Raw genomic sequence first — 19,568 nt, forward strand, 5'->3', positions numbered from 1 at the left:
AAAGAAGAAAAAAGAAAACTTTAGAGGGAAAATGTCATTTTTCAAAATTTAGATTGAGGAAAATTATTTATTTTAAAAATTAAAGTAAAAAAATGAGATAAAATTTTATTTTTTTAATATTAAAGGTTAAATAATAATTATATCATTAGAATTAATAAATTTTTGTTAATTTTATTAACTGATAGATGAATATTTGAGTTTTCAAAATTTAGTATAAGTCTTTTGGCCTTACCTAAAACAGTTTCACATGTCAAGATAGAAACGGAGATTAAGGCTACAATACCCATGCTTTAAGTTACGCATGGCTAGAGGTGGGTATCCAAATGTGAAACACTTTTAGTTTTAATTTAAACAAAAAATCATTTAATTTTAATTTGAATTCTTCAAATTAAAATTATAAGTGATTTAAATTTAATTATAATAAAATGATTCAATTAAAATTTGGTTCGAGTTTACAATTTAAAGTTATATCTTAGATTTATGGTGCAGATTCATGATTTAAATTATCAACTTACTGATAAATAATGTTTTATTTAATAATATGTAAAACAATATTATTTTAATAATTATTTAACATAATTTTTATCAAACCACTAGTCAAATTTATTATGAATTAAATCATCTATCAACTCACAAGTCGTATCAAAGCTAAACTCTTTTTAGTTTGAGTTTAATTTGATTTGAAAAACAAATCAAAGCTTACAATTTAAATATTTTAAATTTAAATTAAACAAACTCACACATAAACGATTTTCAAACTTGATTTAGTTCGATCCGGGTCCAGCCCGGCCAACCTTACATTGTTGCTGCCTCAGCCCACGTGAAATGGCATTAAGGTATCTTCTTTCTTGTCAACCCATCCAATCCAATGCCTTTTTTTATAATTCTTATTGGATGGTAAATATATTATATTTTAATTTTACCATCATTTTGCTATCCAAACATAATTTTGAAAGGTTAAAATATCAAATTGTTCACTAATTTATGCAGTATTAATTTAATATTATAATGTATTCTTTTAAAAATTGATAATCGGCATTTAAACACGTCAAAGTGAAGACTAAAGATTAAGCCATGAATAAATACGGTAAATAAAGAGTTAAATACCGATTGTATAGGTAGCCGGTCACGGTGGGCAGACCAGCCAATTTTCTCATCCTCTTGTTATTTATGTATGCACATTGCCTTTATTTCATCGTCCTCCTTTGAACAGATTTGTAACATCTCTCTAAAACTCTCTCTCTCTTCAAAACTCTCCGTTTAATTCTTTCTTTTCCGGAACGGACCTGTGATCACTCTTCCAGGCATGTTAATTTACCGAATGATTACATGAACTCTTTTCACGCACGTGTTTTTCGGTTGATCGTTGTATTTTTTAGTTGTATTTTGTTTATCGTCTTTCCGATCATCGGTTGCATGATCGATTTCTTGATTTTGAATCCGATCTTTCCATCTTTGGTGTCCTATTTGTTGTCCTCAGTTCTTGATAGTTGTATTTTGGTGTTTTTGGGTGGTTTTAAGGTTGATTATCATCTTCATGTTTTGGTGCCGAAAAATTGTTTAGATTATGTAAATGGCGGTTTCTAATTCACAGACCTGGTTTAAATTGGGATGTTCTAGTGTCGATATTCTATTTTTTTTCCCTGTTTTGGAATTTTTTTCTAATTTTGGACTTTTTCTAAGTGGTGGTGGCGATTGTTGTCACTCTATGTACATCATGTGATGGAGAGTTTTGTTGCTTAGATTTAGTTTTGGGCTTTGGTTTTAGATTGAATATCATCATTCTAATCCGTTTTAGAAAATTGGTTACATCATCGGTAATTTGACCATGTTCGTTGAATCTGGTTTTACTGATTATGCTCAATCATTTTGCTTCGTAATTAACTGATCGTTAAAAGTTATCAGTGATAACAGGTCGTATGTTTCATTTGTTTTGTTTTATGTTAATTATTTTTCTTTAATTTGATTGTTGTCGTCTGTGATTATTCTTGACTTTAGCCTGAATCCATGGGCGTATGTAGTTGTTAAAATATGGAAAATGATTATTTATTTAAGTACGAAAAAATATGAACCACAGTTTCTTAATCATTAAAAAAAAAAAAAACCCTCAATGCTGCCTTGTGTTTGTTACTTTGCTTGGTTGCTGAATCAGATAAACACCAAATGAATAATGGTATAAATTATTTAAAAGAATCTCCAGCAAAATTACTCTTATTCTCTGAGAAAATGAATATCAATTTAGTTGTGGGATGCTACTTTTTGGACACTTATTTATTTTAGCTTCATATATGGAATTTGCTCATCGTAGGGACTAGTAGCAAATAGCCTTGGTCCTAGTTTTACTTAATATTACATTAACATCAACTAGGTTTAGATGGTTTCTGTTATGCAGGTCTGGCGCTCTGGTGGTTTGTTAATACTGCTCATGTGTCTTGAGTTTGAAATCAAGAATGAACGTTAACTAGTTTGGTGGTTTGGAGCTATATCAAGTCTACAGCTGCAGGTGAGAAGTTTTGATACCCTAAGCTATCTGTTACATCTATCCAATCATTTTTTTGAAGAATATAGTAAGAAATTCACTCATTTGAACCATTGTAGTTTGTGGCTGGTGGTGGGTTAGCAAGGTTATCTGCTTTTTACATTTTCTCCAGTCTCATTATCTTGTCTTGTCTTAATGTAGTCTCAAATAGATTTTAAATCTTTATTCTCTTTGCACTAATTTTTTTGGCTACTAAGTTGCAGATTAGTTTTTAAATTTGGTGATTAAACCTTAATCTAGCCATGCGTAGGATGTTGGAGTTGGTGGATGGTTTAGTTAGTCTTTTCTTTTTACATCTTCTGAACTGGAAATGGTGTTGCAGGCACTTTTTGGTTGATTGGGCTACCACGAACAGATTTGAGTTGGAAACCTGTGTTCCCTGAAGATTTTATTATCATTTTTACTACAATTTCAGAGTTTATTGAACTGTCCTCTCACCATCAGAGAGCAAATAAATGGTACTAGAGATTCTATTTCTAACTTCTTAGACCTTGTTCCTTGAAATTCAGTTCACAACGGAATCATCTATTCCATGGAATGGAGGTGGTACGGGGGGAGGAGGAGATTTAGTGATTGTGCTGAGGATGTCATACTCTTTAGATTTCTTATGTTTGAGATGATATTTGGTAGAAAGTCTTTACCAGAAATTTAGGGAGTAGTATTAAAATTACACAACTCCATGGCCATTAAGAATCTAGTACTCAACTTTCTTTTTGTTCATGTACTGGGACATCAGGTTCGATCTGTTGCTACTGCTATAAGCCAGAGGGGATAGGGCTTGATGATGGATTTACTGAAATTTGTATGCAAAGAGGATGTTTTTGTGCTGATTGGAGTTCGGCCACTGTTACATCCAATTCTAAAGAAATAATTTTTGGCGAATTAATATTGTATAGAACAAACTTGGTTTCTTGGTGATGCCGTTAAGCTTATAGTGGAAATTTTATGGTGGGCTGAGGGTTGCTTTTACTTCTTTCTGGATTAGTGGACACTTTAATAGGTTTCTATCTTACCTTTCTAGTGACCTGCTTCCTCTAAGAGATAATTAACAATTTATAGCATCAGCTTGCTGACACTCATATAGCTGTACCAAAATGAAGTCCTGGGGCGATCTGGTTGATACAGGTGATGTTGGACAGGGAAATATTTTACTAATGTTTTGGCCCATAAGTTCATTGAATGATAATAATAGCCATTTCCTAGATGCAGGGCAACTATCTCTCCTTGTAGGAAGTTTGTTAAAGGAGGTGGAAAAAATATAGGTCTGCTTTGACAGGATTTTTCTGCTGCTTGATATCAAAGGACAATAGCTAAGAGTTGAGATTTGTGATTTTCCCAATTGCATGTTAGAACGTGTTAACTAACAGGCCTCTGTGTGTGAGAGACAGATAGAGTGTTCGATCTATGTGTCTGAACAGATTTCGTAGTATTCAGAAGGCCTAATGTATCTTGCTATAGGTGTTGGCATTTCCTGTAATTTGTTGTATAAAATACACTTTGATAGCTAACTGTTCTGAGCTTTTTGCTTGATAAAAAACAATGAAATTCAATTTCTTTTGGAGACACTCACATAATATTGAGGGTGGATTTATTGTCAGTTTTGTAACTTTTAGTAATAAAAGGTTTGCAACTTTAAGCAATGTGTATATAATTTGGTTATACTGATTCATCTTTTTGACAATTCTTGGAATCATAGAGAAAAGATGACATAATTTTTATTTATTTTATTTGTTAACTTGTTTATTTATTTATTTATTTTTTTGCTTAGCTATCTCTGTTCTGAAGAGTACCTTGTTCTATTATTTTTCTTCTGTATCTATGGTGTTCTCATCTGCTCATTTACTTCTGTATCATCCAAAGTATCTCTTGAGAGCTTATTTATTGTTTATGCGTTTGAAGATGATAATGGCCTGGGCAGTAGGTGTGTTCTCATCTTTGTTTGATTTTATGAGTGTTGCTTAAGGTAATTTAATTGAGGGGCATAATAATTTCAGCGTTTTTTTGTAGCTTTTTTCATGGGAGCCTCCAACTGCAGATGATAAACTTATGGCTTGTTTGATAGTTATGAAATATATCTTTCTAACTATAATCTATAATGAACTTAATGTAAAGATAATAAGATATAATTTTTAATCTATCTTGTTGAAGCATAATGTGTTCTTGTCTCATCTTATTTTTTTGGCACTCTTCAACAGGTTGTTTAGTGACATCAGTGGTAAACATATAGTGAACTATGATTAAATTATGTAATTTGACATGGGTTTATCAGCTGGTGTGTTACTGTATATAAAAATTGAAAGTTCTTTATATGATTATCTGAGCATAAGTTCTATTCCCTTCCCATCTAAGTATAACTAACTACTAAATAGAATAGTTTAATATGTTTCGGTTCTCATGTTTGAATTCCCTTTCTATTTTCACTCTGAAATATATCTAGCATTTTGAAAGAAAAGTATGCTTGTCTTTTAGTTAAATTTGTAACTTAAAATAATTGAGATATGAAACTTTTCAGAAAAAACTTGAAATCAAGTATGATAGTAAAATTTGAAAAGGAAGTAATTGAATTTACATGATGCAGTCAATATGCCTAATCAGAGAACCGGTAAATACTAATACTAGAGACTATAATAATTTACGTGTAAAGATTGGAAAATATGGCCATGATATTCTATATATAGTGAGCATTTTACTGAAGAAACTTAATTTCTATGTTATAGAAGAATTTTAACTTAAGAAAAAACTAGCTGCCACAAAGTAATCATTTGGCTAGATTTGACCCCAGCTGTGAAGCTATCTACTGAAATAGGAATTATGTCCTTTTAATTAAGAATATGTCCTTATAGTTACCATAAATCTTTTCTGGTGTGTAAAGTTGATAGCAAAGTTTCCCTCTAGGACTGCAAGAAAAAGACTATACTAAAGTTACAAAGTGCTTTCCATTTCCCTTCTCCAAGGTCAGTGGTTGCTTCCATCTTCAACCTTCTTTTCTGTGTTTGCACGTTTGTGCACATATTTTTTGACTATTGTCCTTTTCAAGTTATGGCAAGGGCTACTATTGTAAATATTTTCGGTGTCTCCTATTTAGAAATTATGTTTTACATAATAGGGCTCCACTCTATGGTGATTTTTCAGCTACACTGTTGTTCAATTACACTTGTGCTCTTTTTCCAGCCAACGGACAATGGCTATAATGCCTCAGCATCCTTTTGGATTACAAGTGTTTCCCCTTCTTCTTTTCCATCTGCATGAAGGTGTTGAGATAAATGCTAGGATTCCCTTAGTTTCTTCTAATATCTCTGTTTTTTGATGGAGGTTCTAGTGAGTAAAAATATGGAAAATATGTTACTGTTAAAGAATTTGGTGCCTATCAGGGTGTACAGAGGTGGCTTTGATAATGGGCGGTTTATCTCTGCTTCTATTTTGGCTTTCTAGCAGTTGAGTAGCTGAAGGGATTACGCATAGTGTTGCTCATAAATGTGACTTGAGCTCAGTTGCTCTGGTGTAATTCACTCTACTGCTAATGTTCTGCCTAGTATTCCTTATGAGTTGCCATTTTCAAAGTTGGATCTCTTCACAATGAGTGGATCTCTAGATTTCTGACCTCCTTATAATTGGAAAGGATACAATCATCGATTTCTTAATTCGCTCTCGTAGATGTTAATTTTTACAAAGTTCCATTCTTTGGTTTTGATAACCACTCCTATAAAGGTGGATAGGAGTGAAGGCTTACTTTGACTTTCTCTTATGTTCCTTACCAATCATCCATGCCAATGCATGATTAATATTCATATCAGCTGCAGGAAAAACATTTAAATGTACTCTTGTTAAGTGAAAGGCTATTAAATGGTGACGCTATTACTTCTCTTGCCATCTTTGATCCAACTCGAGGTATGGTCCTTCCTGTGAGTAATCCTTTTCCTCATCCTTCTTCATTTTACCACAGATCAAGAATCTGATCTCCTACCGAAATGTATGAGGGGTACAGAGTGTGTACTGCACATCTGTTCAACAATATATATTTAATTATTTAATTATTACTATCCTTCGTTCCTACACTTTTACTTCTTTTCACATGGGCGTCAAAATTTGTAGGATCCATCTCTAGTTAACATAATGTTTTTCCGGTTGTGAATAATGAGAACAAGCCACAATTTGTTACAGAAGGCTAAACTGTGATGCTTTTAGGACTGACATCCTTTCATGTGAGGTTCACATTCAATGCCTCAATATTGAAATGAGACAAGTTGATGTGGTAAAAGTTGATGATTGAACTTTATTGTTTATGTAAAATGGGTAGACAAAAAAAAGGGTTTAAATAAATAGGTTCATTTTCTTTTCAGTGAAAGTGGCTTGCAATTCTGGGAAGTAATGTACTAATATTAATCTGAAATTTTAATTTAGTTGAAAAATAAGAAATGCTTGCTGTATGAGACAAAATTTGTGAAAAATATTATCTGGTCTTCTTGTTGGAACCATCATTACAAGAATTTATGTATAGGATAATATATTTTCACTTTAATTTTTTTTCAAAATAAAATGATCTATTGTTTGTGTCTGATACATGGAGGCATTTTAGAAGTGCATCTGTCTTCATAATGGAAATAATTTGACACTATTTTCTGCATGTTTGACATGTTCTTGCCTTGTGTGCAGGCTGATTCTGAACCTGGGAATTAATTTTTTGGTGGCTACTAGGTGGCAGAATTATGGGGCATAGACATTTACTAAGCACATCCCAAATGTTTGAAAATGGACATGATCAGAACTGGAATCATCTGCATAATGAACAGCCTTATGCAAATATGGGTATTGTTACTTATAATGCCTTTACCTGCACATTTGTGCTTTAATATTATTTTCAACATTGTTTATTAGTAATGATGCTGTAGAATGGTTTTTATTTCTTATTGTGATTAACTCAATTTTCTTCTTCAGAATTTTGAATAACAAGGAGGGATATGTGTTCTCTTTAGATTATCTTTATCTCTCATGCTGTTTTTTTTCCCTTTTATTAAAGAGTTTCTATTACACATACCTAGCTTTTACTTAGCGTAACTCCCACATCTAAAATGACAATGCAATTGTCCTCATCATGCCTATCAACTAATTGTCCTTGCAACATTGTGTAACTGATCAAATATTGAAAATTTAAATTTTTTGAGGAATCAGACTATCTTTATCTACTGACAAGGTGCCCTTATATAATCTTGCAAGAATGTAAGACCTGTAATGTCATTTAATGATTTTGTATTGTGTATGATACTTTATCTGTGGAGAACCGTGGACTAACTCTTTGACGAAACTTTTTGCTAATAGTTAGATTTGGATTGCAGGTAGGGTTGGCACTGCAGAGAATGGTTCTTTCTTATATCCTGGGGAAAATATGTCTGTGGATGGAGTGCAATTTGCTTCTCACTGGAACCCTGCACCAAACTCAAATGGGTATACGTCTAGTCACAATAGTGAAATGCCACATTACCAACCAGATGGTTCCAGCTCGTCCTATGATCCTTTTCTGCATCCACCAACTGCTGATGGATCTTTTTATACAGCCCCAGTAAATTATGTTCATCATACAGCTTCTTCCAATTATGATCTGCAGACATTCCACGGCATTGAAGGTGGTTTTGTTGATCTTACCATGGGCACTGGAAGAGGGCCTCACAAGAGAAAAAGCCCTGGGGTCCCTTCAGTTTGTGAGAGAGGCAGTACAAGTGGATTCTATAATGCTGGAAGTTCCTCTGATGTCCCTCTACCTTCTGAAATCTGGCAGGAGAAACCTAATATGGATTCACAACACATGTCTTGGGATTGCAGTACCATAACTCCAAGTTATCGAAGTAATTCCCTCACAATAAGGGGTGAGGGCTCAATGAGGAATGTGAGAAGCCGCCCTGCACTTGATTTGGAACCCAATCTCGCTCGGGCACATTTGTTAACCAATCCTTCCCACAGTTCTTATTCAGCAGGCCGGCCCATCGATCCTTCTAGCTCGATGGATCATTCAGTTCAGAATTCTACTGCCTTGGCTAGGGAGTGGAGCCATAATAGAATATCTCCTGCTCACAGAAGGATTCAGGTTTCAGGTAATTACTGGTGCGTTATTCTGTGATTTATGAATTTCTTCTTATTAATATGACTTGTTGGGAAATTGCAGATCCAGGTGTTTTTAGTCATGAGACCAATCACTCTCTTGTTGGAAGCAGTTCTGCAAGTGCTTCCGTAGAGATTGGGGCTTTTCATCATGATTTCATTTTGGGAAGAAATCCTGTTGCTCCTCAAAATTTTCATGCTAACTCAACTCAATCTGTGAGGGGTGTTCGCAGTAGCTATTCTCATCAGAGATCTACCCCAACTTTTAGGGCTTCTTCAAGCACTATGCGTGCTGGACATGTGGGATCTTCAGATGAGGGAATGCAGTTGATAGCTGAAAATTATTCCCCCGGAAATCCAAGGCCATTACCCTCCTTAGCATGGCGTCACAGTGATAGGAGCGGAAGATCAAGGATATCACATGACAGGTACCGATCACTGGCAGAAGAGCCAAGTCTCCATGAGCGATTTTCTTCTGAGGTATGTACTTTTGCAGGAATTTTACCTTTTGTGCCACTTGATGGACTTTATTCATTGTCTACCATGTTTAGGAAAATTCTTGTCTGTAAACTGTTGCATTCTTTCACTTGAAATGAGTAGTGTATTTTATCACACATATTGCTTCCCTTTGTAATCTTGTATCTTGTCTGGGAATTCCTGGCTGCTGGTAGTGAGATGCTGATCATAGAAAGATCTGAGAGTTTGAAATTGGGGACCTTAGTTGTGTGTTGGCCTTCTTTGTATTTATGTGGTACTTGAACCGACATCCATTTCCTACCTTTTACCGATTTGTTGAGCTAGCAACAGCCTATCGGCATTGATTAGTGCTTGTGCTCTACTTGGAACCAATAATGTTTGAATTCTGTCTTGAAACTCAATGAAAGAGATTATCAAGTTAAGTGAAAATTGTAGTGACTGATGTAAAGTGTATTCCATTTGATTGTCTGTCCTAGTGTCCTGAAACATTAAGACATCAATTATTTTTCAATTTGGTTGCCGTCATTTTTTTCTGAAAGATGTGCTCTATTTTTGCAGGGTTTTATGATTGTAGACCGCCCAACCACATATGGGCCAAGAAGTATGCTTGATCAGCATAGGGATATGAGGCTAGATGTAGACAATATGACATATGAGGTTATTATCATTTTTTCAGATGTTAATTACATTATTAGTCCATTGTTATTATTGTTTGAATCCTAAATATTATTGAATGATTGACCTGAGCAGGAACTACTAGCACTTGGGGAGAGGATCGGGAATGTTAGCACCGGCTTGTCCGAAGATCTGATATCCAAGTGCTTAACAGAAACAATCTACTGTTCGTCAGATCAGATGCAGGAGGAGGGAACTTGTGTAATTTGCCTGGTAAGGAATTGACCTTGTTTATAACTTGAAGTATTGCAAAACTCGGAAGCTATCATGTTACTGAAATGGGTTGTCAAAGTGTTTACCCTAAAAACGTCAAGGCTACAAACGGACAGAAAAATGATGAATTAGAAAATGTTTTTTTTTTTTCTCTTTTTGTCAAGTGCTTATACTCCTTCCGCTGGGGGAACCGGGTATTCAATGGGCTATGAATCCGGATATTTACCCCTTTATGGAACTGAAAAGGAGATTCAAGGATTTTAGCCAGGGTAGCCCTTATTATTATTAGTCAAGCTTTGGCTCCCGAATGGGAACTGGATCCGTCCAAAGGGAAACGGATTCTCAATCTGTATTTATTCAAAGTGGTTTTGTATTCGTATATGGGCGAGATAGTGCTTTTACCTTTTACTGGGTCATTAATGCATCAATGGAGTCAACTTAATCTTCCGTTTTTTTAGAAGTTGGTCGGCCTTGACGTATATATACTATACTGCAGTTCCCACCTCCGCATGTTTGGTCACTTTAACCGAGTTTTGTTGTTTAACTTATTGTCAAATGAATTTGTATTGTGGTTTTCAGGAAGAATACAAGGATTTGGACGACGTGGGGACACTGAAAACATGCAGGCACGATTACCATGTAACCTGCATCAAGAAATGGTTGTCGATGAAGAACTTATGTCCAATCTGCAAAGCTTCGGTTGTGGGGGATAATAAAAGGGAGTAACTTATATGTACCTGTGGCTTTTCATTTATCATTTTTGTATATATATAAAAGATCTGGGGATCCCCTCAAATGAAGGAAACAATTTTTATTAGAAAATTTGTAAATTGAATGTTAGATAATGCCAGTCCATTAGTTCTTGGCTTCCCTCCCAATTTTGTGAAGCCTTCAATTACTGATGTTATGAGAGTAACGATCTTTTTCTTTTTCTAAAGGGAGAAGTTAACTAAGTGAAATAGATAAAGGTAGTAATTGGTGAATTTTTCATGAAAATCAATGAATTTCATGTATGATTTTTCTATTACGCAATTCAATCTAATTTACAAATAAATTGTAAATCCGAAAATTTTCAAACACCAAAAGAGAAACGTAAAAGGGGCATTCCAAGAATGGAATTCGGGACCTCTTGCACCCGAAGCGAGAATCATACCCCTAGACCAAAAGCCTTTGCTGTGTCGGGGGCTACAATAATAAATGTTAATTTATAAAGGGGTAATTAATTAAAATAAGCAAAATTTTAAGCGTTTATACGTTTTTAGGTCATCATAGAAAAGTTTTACCAAAATAAGTAAACCGTATTTTTTTTACCTTTTTTACCCTTATGTTAAAAAACCAAGTAAAAATATTTTTTCTGAGAATGTGCGACGGTTTATGGTGGTTACGATGGTGGTTAGGGATTTTACAGTGAAACCCTAAATATGTCGAATTATGTATATGGATGTTTTTGAATGTTTCGAACGCTTAAAATGATGTAGTTTCAATGTTAATGCATGTCTGGAATGTAGCCGTTGAGAGACAAAAGCGCACAAATTTACAGTGTCACGCAAACTGCGCAAATTGCGTAAACACTGTTTACACCGCGCAAACCTGTTCACATCGCGCAAACACTGTTTACATCACGCAAAAGTAGATATCATAGTCTGTGAACAATATTTTTTGCGCGGTTTGCGCAGTTTGTGTGACACTATTCACAGTTTGCGCGACACTGTTCACTTTTGCTTGACACTGTTTACTTTTTGCGCTTTTGTCTCTCAACGGCTACACTTCTAGGCATCCATTAACATCGAAACTACATCATTTTAAGCGTTCGAAACATTCAAAAACATCTATATATATTCGACATATTAAGGGTTTCACTGTAAAATCCCTAGCTACCATCGTAACCGCCATAAACTGACGCACATTCTCAGAAAAAATATTTTTACTTTGTTTTTCAACATAAGGGTAAAAAAAATACGGTTTGCTTATTTTAGTAAAACTTTTCTAGGGTGTCCTAAAAACGTATAAACGCTTAAAATTTTACTTATTTTAATTAATTACCCTTTATAAAGAGCCAAAGGACTATTCCCACTCAAGTTTAATTGCGTTCCTAAAATTACAACTATTGAATTTGAAAAATCTAAAATCCTACCTATTGGCCAATTGAAATTAAATTTTTTTATTAAAATTAAAGATAAAATCTTTATTTTATTAATAATATTAAAAAAATATAAAATTCATTACATTTTCTCTTCTAAGTTTTAAAAACTAATATTTTACCTCTACTTAAAGTTTTATAACTTTGAAAAGTAACATTCCTTCCCCTCTCCCCCCCCCCCCCCCAAAAGTTTAGGGTTTTTTCCTTCTCCCTTTAGGCCACCATCTCTAGTATCGATAATCTCCTATTTTCATTCTAAATCATTAATTGATGCACAAGAAGTAACTTAAAACGAATTTTTTTTGTCAGAGAGAGAAAGATCCCATGACGAAAAGATCTTTGAAAAATTATTAATTTTTAAAATTTAAAAAGAAAAATATAATAAATTTTATATATTTTTAATATTATTAATAAAATAATAATTTTATCCTTATATTTAATAGAAAATTCTAATAATAATTATGTCATAGGTGAAATTTTGAATTTTTTAAACCTTACAGTGCGGCCTCAGAAACCCAACTAAACTTGGGTGGGCCATAGTTCTTTGGCCTTTATAAAGCGTAAACCCATTGATTCATTTGTTTTATTAAGAATATAGAAGTGGGATTAAAGTACTAAAACTGTCCCAGTCCCAGGATCTCAACCAATATCACAGTGGCATATAATTATTGAGTAAATCTGCAAATGGATTACTCAATATGAAATATACTAATACATATTTTATTATTAATTTATTTATACAACTTGATTTGTTAACATATGAACGATGACAAGATGGCCATTTAATGAAGGAAAGGACTGGAGCTGGAAGAATCCATAACACGTGACCACATTCCTACCATATTCGTTTTGCTTTCATTTTATTCCTCCTCCGTCTCGCCATCACCACCACAACTGTTCTCACCCTCATAACTCTATACGGATTTTATTCCTCATCTCTGAAACCCCTCTCTCTTTCTCTTTTAATGGCAGAATCCCATCATAAACTCTCTATTTGCCTCTTAACAGCCATGGATTATCTTTGGTTTCACCATGCCATTCTCCTCTCACAACCCACTTCGCTCCTTGTTCCAAAAGCACCCCTCAAAACACACTCTCTATCACCCAACCAATATTCTTTATCGTCAACGCCTGTAGATATTCAAGACCCAGAAAAATCATCAGCTTCTGCTCAAGTTTCCCCACTGGTAACAAAAAAGTTTTCAACTTATAACACTCCTGCATGGCTTTCTGAATTTATTTTAACGATTTTTTTCTTTTTTTTTTTTCATTACAAGGTTGAAGATTCTAACGATAAGATAAAAGGGAAGGAAGTGAACCTGAAAGAAAGGCCAACCAGATTGAATGCGTTGCAGAAGTCGATGAGCTGTAGGAGTATGTGGGATCTGGAGCTTGAAGAAGTGAAAGGGTTTATGGATCTTGGATTCATATTCAAGAAGGAAAATCTAAACCCCCAAATGATACGCGTTGTCCCTGGTTTGCAAAGAGTTAAAAGTTTTAAAAATAAACCCTGCCGCAGTACAAAACCAGAATTTGATGCTGAAGATATTGAAGAAGATGAACATGAACATGAGAAAGGTATTATGAGACCATATTTATCAGAGGCATGGCTAATAAAGAGACCCGACTCACCACTGCTAAATTTAAAAATTCCAAGAGTTATTACGGCAGCTGACATGAAGAAACACTTAAAATTTTGGGCCAAAATAGTTGCATCAGAAATTCAGCAAGAATGTTAGCATTATCAGTTCTTCGTAACAAATCTTAAGAATAGATTGACCACTGTAAAAAAGAAGTATATATGTTGAATGAATGCATAAATAAACAAAGGTTTTCAGAAAGTTCATGGGTTATTTCTAGTATAAGGCAATAAAGTTTATCTTAAATTTGTGAACAGTGGGAATTATCTTTATCAATAAAATTAAGTTTATCCAGTTTTAAGTATCTAATTAAATATATAAATAATAGATTAAATAATATTTAATTATATGAGAATACATAATTTAAATACTTAAAATTGAATATATATGATATCAATAAAACTATGTATACCCATTTTTGATACATAATTTGTGTACACAGATGAAATATTATCATATGATTGAATGTTTCTTTATCACATGATGACACATGTTTTAAAATCACCTAATTACATTATGACATATCACTGTTTATATGAATTGTGTACCAAAAATAAATACATATAGTATTGCTCATATGATATTACTTTAAATTGGGCGAGAGAGAGAGAGAGAAAGAGGTGGCATTATGGATCATGTGTGCTATTTTTCATTGTTCTCTAAGTTCACATGAATTATGGCCTCTACAATACCATTATTGCCAACTTGTCTAGCTACCATTCATCTTTCTTTTGTCTTTTGCTCTTTACTTTTCATGTTTTTCATAATTATTTGTCTAAGCAAATAAACAAGTTACAAAAATTTTATGTTAGGTATACTTTCGTGAGTAATATTATATATATAAATAAATTGTATAAATATTTTTATATAATCTGATATGGTAATATTTAATTGTGTGATTTTAAAATGAAGAAAAAGTAAACAATCACTTTATCCAATCACAAACTGTCACCTCATATTGTACACAAAAGTTTGTATAATTTGTTTGTATACATAGTTTTATTTTACTTTCATTTTCTTCAAATTTTGGATAAAAAAGTAAATTCTAACTTGGAAGTTGCATGAACATGATGTTGCCTTTTGTGGCTTCATGATCACATGAAGTATGGCCTCCGTGATATTATTGTCCTCTTAGGGTATGGTTGACAAGGTTTATTCAAATAGGGATTATCAAAGTAGACTTCATGAAATGTAATTTTCATAAGAAAATCTTTTATTAGTTAAAGAAAATTTAAAAGAACTTTTTAATATTTGAAATGGAATATAATCATATTGGTTTGTGAACACAATGCGCGAATACAATATACGAGCACAATTCATGTAAAACTAAACTAAGCTTAAATTAAATAATCAATTTTCATGCAAAATATAAAACACACAACAAAAGCAAATAAACATAACTGATATCGTTTCAGTTATTGAAACCAATTATAAATAGCACCAATGCTCAGGGCATTGAACGAATGTTATCTTTCAATTTGAGACATGTTTTGTATGTTGATCATGAGGTGTTATTCCTTGATTATCTTTCTATACTTAGAGCTTGACAACTTAAATTATCTCACTTGTTGTAATTAAACATTGAGCTATTTTGGAGTGACGAGATTCTAATCCTTGGGATTTATAAGTTAGAGTTACTATTTTTGACTAGTTCAATTATAATCTTTGAGGATATAACCAAATAAGGTCATCCTAAAAGGAGATAGATTTTCTACACAAAAGATAGTATCTATGAGTCACTGCTTTGGCCTATGTGACCAATAACATTGATTGTATAGTCATTCGGATAGAGTATCAATGCACAGGGTGTTAAACAAATAATATCTCTATAATATGAGAGAGATGTTGTAGTTGTTACCCATTATTTGTCTAATTATGGATCTAGTATCACATTATGGATAAGATCTAAAGAGTCATTTCCGCAAATAAAAAAACCACATTCGAGTCTTAGAGAAAATCTTATGGGTGAATTTAATCAAGCTAAACCCAGAACTGATTGAAATTTGACTTGAAATTATAATGTAAAATTTAAACTCGAGCTCATTTGAGTTAATAGATAGTACATGAAAGAGTCAATAAGTTGAATAATATTATCACTAAAATAAATGTCACCGAAGATATGAACAATATCTTATAAAAAAAACAAACAAACTGAATTCAAACCTTTACAGTCAAATAATGGATTTGAGCAAAGACAATTAGGCTCCACAATCCATTTCTAGGGAATCTGTATAAATGTGTGATCTTACTGGCCCATTTCTATTGGATAGACCAGGCCCAATTTTAGAAATCAATGGGCTTTTAGGATTTCATTATGGCTCCAGGCCCACAGATTGGCCCAAGAGAAAAGAAGAAGAAAGCCGAATTCTGTGCTATAAAAATCATAAAATCTCAGCGATCCAAAAGCAGACTGCTGTTTGCTGGAGTCTTCGCTAGTATATTTGGTGCGGTGAGGTGATCTCTGCCATGGACGACGATTTCGAGTTCGGCGATAAGGTGCCTCCATCATTTGATCGCATGGTATTTATTTTGAATTTATAATCTTCTCTAGTTCTTCTGCTGATCCTCGAGATATGTTTCCTAGTATTTTATTTTCGTTTCTAATTCCAAGATCTAGCACTTTATAATTATTCTTGACTTATTTTCACCTCGATCGATTGTTTTTTGCCATTTTATTTTTTATAATGATCGGAATTCAGTTTTGTTCTTGTATTGCATGTTGATTTCTGGGAGATTCGATTAAATTAAATTAAATTTGGTATCTGATTCCCGTTCTCTATGATTATCTCTTACCGAATTTTTTCTTTTATCTTTTTTGCTGCATGGGTTGGTCCTTTTACTTGAAATGCGTTTCGTAGTTTTTGTGGTGTTGCTTTGTCATTTGATTCAATATTTTGGTTACGATCGAACTTTTCGTGTGTTTTAAGGCTTATTTAATTCACATTCTGAAGAACTTTAGGCTTTTTTAAAACCATTTACAATTAACTTCAAGCCCTTGGTTTGTAAAAGGAAGACACATTGAAAATTGTTTAAAATGGAGTTTAATTGAGAGTTTTCGAGAACAATTGTTTCATACAATTTTAGAAACCTCCAAGCTAGAGTTGAAAGGTTCAAAACCTACCTGCGTTTTTTTACCTTATAGGGTCCAATTGTGGTAGTAGTTTTCAGCCTGGTTCACCCATTTCTATTTCAATTCACTACATGAAATTTAGAACCAATAAAAACGTCTTTGTGGTGCTCTTTTCGGATTTATTGCAAGAGAAAACTTTAAATTGTGTTTTAGATTTAGCAAATTCATTTAGGATCATTAACTAGACGCCTTTTTGGTTAAGTTCTTTTGAGTTTGTGGATTATTTTTGGTAGACCTTGAGACTGCTTTTTTGCTCCATTTTTTAATGTCAGTTTCACTTTGTTGTTCAAATTAGAATTCAAACCATCAGTGTCGATATTGACCAGCGATTAAGTCATAGGGTTATAGCTGTCAATTGGGTTCATGCCCTTGCTAAATTGTGAAAGATTTTAAATTAGTTACTCCTAAAATAATGTCAATAATTTTTTATTATTTTCAAAATTATCTAGCCTAATTAGCAGGCTGAATGAAAAAGACAAATGGGGTTTTATGTTGAAACTAACTTAAGTGCCTTTTACACAAATTGATCAATTTAACTTATATTAGACGAGATTGTAAAGACAAAAATTTATTTATCCCTCAATTCATTTAATTAAGTATTACCAGTAAGAAAATGTATTGTCATGGATGCTTTTCACCAAGAATTTAAACAAGTAAAAAGCCAAGGTCATTTACAAAAGGATAATTCTCTTAATCATTTCATTATCCAAGGTTTGGTTTTGTTTTTTGTTTTTTGTTTTTTTGTTGTGTGTCGTTTAATTGTATATTTTATTTAACTATACTTAAACCTGGAATAGTGTTTTACTGATCTCTGTTTTTCACATGTTCCTTTCACAAAAACTCATTCGGTCTGGATGGTTAACCTGTATTCCATAATTACATATTAGTCTTATACTATATGGTTTGTAAATATTAAACCATATCATTGTTGGGTCATGCCTCTCCTCAACTGAATATCTGGCTCCAGATTGGTTAATACTACTGGAGTATATACCTGCTTAGAGAATGTCTGTTGATTTGGCATTGAACACATTTTGAACGTCTTTACTAATGAATGTTAGATATCTTGATGTTTTCTCAAATTGGCAAGCGATGCTGTAGACATTGTCATGATTCATATTTGAACAAACAAGTTCTTCTAGTCTTATAGAGTGCCAGAATTTGAATGCATCAATAAATTTCCAGCATAGTAAATTTTATATGATGTTTTGCTCAAATTATATTTCTCTTGAGATCATGTGCCATGCAGACTGTAATATGCTTAGATCAGACTCTAGATGTTGTGATTAGTTGCATTATGTTCTTCTTTTGAATTGTTGTCGAATGTGTGCCGTTGTAAACATTTTTTGTTTTTTATGGGGAACAGGTTAGGAATGCTGAAGCCAGAGGATTCAACCCAGGATTGATAGTGCTGTTAGTTGTAGTGGGGCTGCTGTTGATATTTCTTGTAGGCAATTATGCACTGTACATGTATGCGCAGAAGAACCTACCCCCCAGAAAGAAGAAGCCCATCTCAAAGAAGAAGATGAAAAGAGAAAGACTGAAGCAAGGTGTCTCAGCTCCTGGAGAGTAGGAATTTAAGAAATGCTTTTGGTTCTCCTCCTTGTCAAACAGTCTGTATTCAGAATTTTTCTCCAGATTTGTGTTTTTTTCCTAATTTATTGGTTAGAGATTTTATCTCTTAATTAGAAGTTGACCCTATAGTTGGGTAGACTCGGAGGTAAAAATGTTGTTTTCCCAGCAGAAAATCTTTACTGTTGAACTTAAAAATAGAAAAGCTTTGCATGAACATACCAAATTGCAGATTCCTCAGATAAATGAAACAACACAAGCTTTACAAAAAATATTTCTCTGCAAACTAAACAATGAAGAGCCGAGTACTCATGAATGGCCGCGAGTCTCATGAATAGTAAGTTTACCATACAGATAGCCAGCCATTATGGAAAACCTTGCAACTTGAAAGGTGGTTGAGAAATCTAATGTATGCGCTTCCACTTTAACATCCAGAGTCTAAAGACATGTCTCAGCAGCAAAAAGACAACCAAGTCTGCTGAAATCCAGAACCTATTATTTATACTAAATTTATATTTGCCTAATTTTGATTAGCTTTATGATTTTATATGATTGGACAGTGTTATACATCAAAACAAGGTATATATAATTTTATTGTATTAGAAAGTGACATAAAAATGAGAATACGGAGGAGAAAGAAAGTGACATAAAGTTCATAATCAATTGTTTCATAATTTTTTTTGACATAGGAGCTTTAGGGAAATGGTGGTGGTCAAATTTCTCATAATTGCTTCATGACTATCCCCATAGAGCCCCACTAATGAATTTAGTGATTAATTACAATTTTGGACTGCAGCTGATAGAACACATGAAAGTTTTGCAGCTGCAGAAAGCTGTGAACTTTGTTTCCTCGTACTTCTTTTGGTTGATTTTTTATTTATTAGTTGTATCGAAGAGAAATGCCAAATCCAATATCAAAATACATTTTCTGCTCTACTGAAACAAGCACAGAACGACTCTGCAATAAGCCTGCCAATCCAGTGGTTGACAGCAGCTACCAAACATAATCTCTGCAACATTTTGCTTTGGGGTCATCCTACCTTACATCTCTCTGTAAACTCTGTTTCTTTTCCTTTGTTTTTTGGGTTT

The 19,568-nt window shown here is 33.4% G+C and overlaps 3 protein-coding genes across 7 annotated transcripts; all 3 read left to right on the forward strand.

Annotated features, from left to right (window-relative positions):
• Positions 1-1,194: 1,194 nt before the first annotated feature.
• LOC123201412 (probable E3 ubiquitin-protein ligase ZFP1) lies at positions 1,195-10,892 on the forward strand. Of its 4 annotated transcripts, none has more exons than XM_044616905.1 (8): positions 1,206-1,304; positions 2,393-2,503; positions 7,193-7,345; positions 7,873-8,625; positions 8,697-9,112; positions 9,668-9,766; positions 9,860-9,997; positions 10,577-10,892. In XM_044616905.1, exons 3-8 carry the CDS (start codon positions 7,246-7,248, stop codon positions 10,721-10,723), a joined length of 1,653 nt encoding a protein of 550 aa, XP_044472840.1. In that variant the 5' UTR covers positions 1,206-1,304; positions 2,393-2,503; positions 7,193-7,245; the 3' UTR covers positions 10,724-10,892. The 4 variants fall into 4 exon arrangements, with proteins under 4 accessions (XP_044472842.1, XP_044472840.1, XP_044472839.1 ...); XM_044616904.1 differs by lacking the exon at positions 1,206-1,304 and adding an exon at positions 2,862-2,997 and having other exon boundaries at positions 2,387-2,503; XM_044616906.1 differs by lacking the exon at positions 1,206-1,304 and adding an exon at positions 2,862-2,924 and having other exon boundaries at positions 2,387-2,503.
• Positions 10,893-12,898: 2,006 nt separating this feature from the next.
• LOC123202450 lies at positions 12,899-13,974 on the forward strand. Its single transcript, XM_044618406.1, has 2 exons — positions 12,899-13,324; positions 13,415-13,974. Exons 1-2 carry the CDS (start codon positions 13,103-13,105, stop codon positions 13,874-13,876), a joined length of 684 nt encoding a protein of 227 aa, XP_044474341.1. The 5' UTR covers positions 12,899-13,102; the 3' UTR covers positions 13,877-13,974.
• Positions 13,975-16,137: 2,163 nt separating this feature from the next.
• LOC123201405 (DNA-binding protein S1FA-like) lies at positions 16,138-18,698 on the forward strand. 2 transcript variants are annotated; one of them, XM_044616896.1, is made up of 2 exons: positions 16,138-16,273; positions 18,274-18,698. In XM_044616896.1, exons 1-2 carry the CDS (start codon positions 16,244-16,246, stop codon positions 18,478-18,480), a joined length of 237 nt encoding a protein of 78 aa, XP_044472831.1. In that variant the 5' UTR covers positions 16,138-16,243; the 3' UTR covers positions 18,481-18,698. The 2 variants fall into 2 exon arrangements, with proteins under 2 accessions (XP_044472831.1, XP_044472830.1); XM_044616895.1 differs by having other exon boundaries at positions 16,167-16,297.
• The last annotated feature ends 870 nt before the right edge of the window (positions 18,699-19,568 follow it).

This window comes from Mangifera indica, chromosome 18, assembly GCF_011075055.1.
Source record: "Mangifera indica cultivar Alphonso chromosome 18, CATAS_Mindica_2.1, whole genome shotgun sequence".
Taxonomy (NCBI): Eukaryota; Viridiplantae; Streptophyta; class Magnoliopsida; order Sapindales; family Anacardiaceae; genus Mangifera; species Mangifera indica.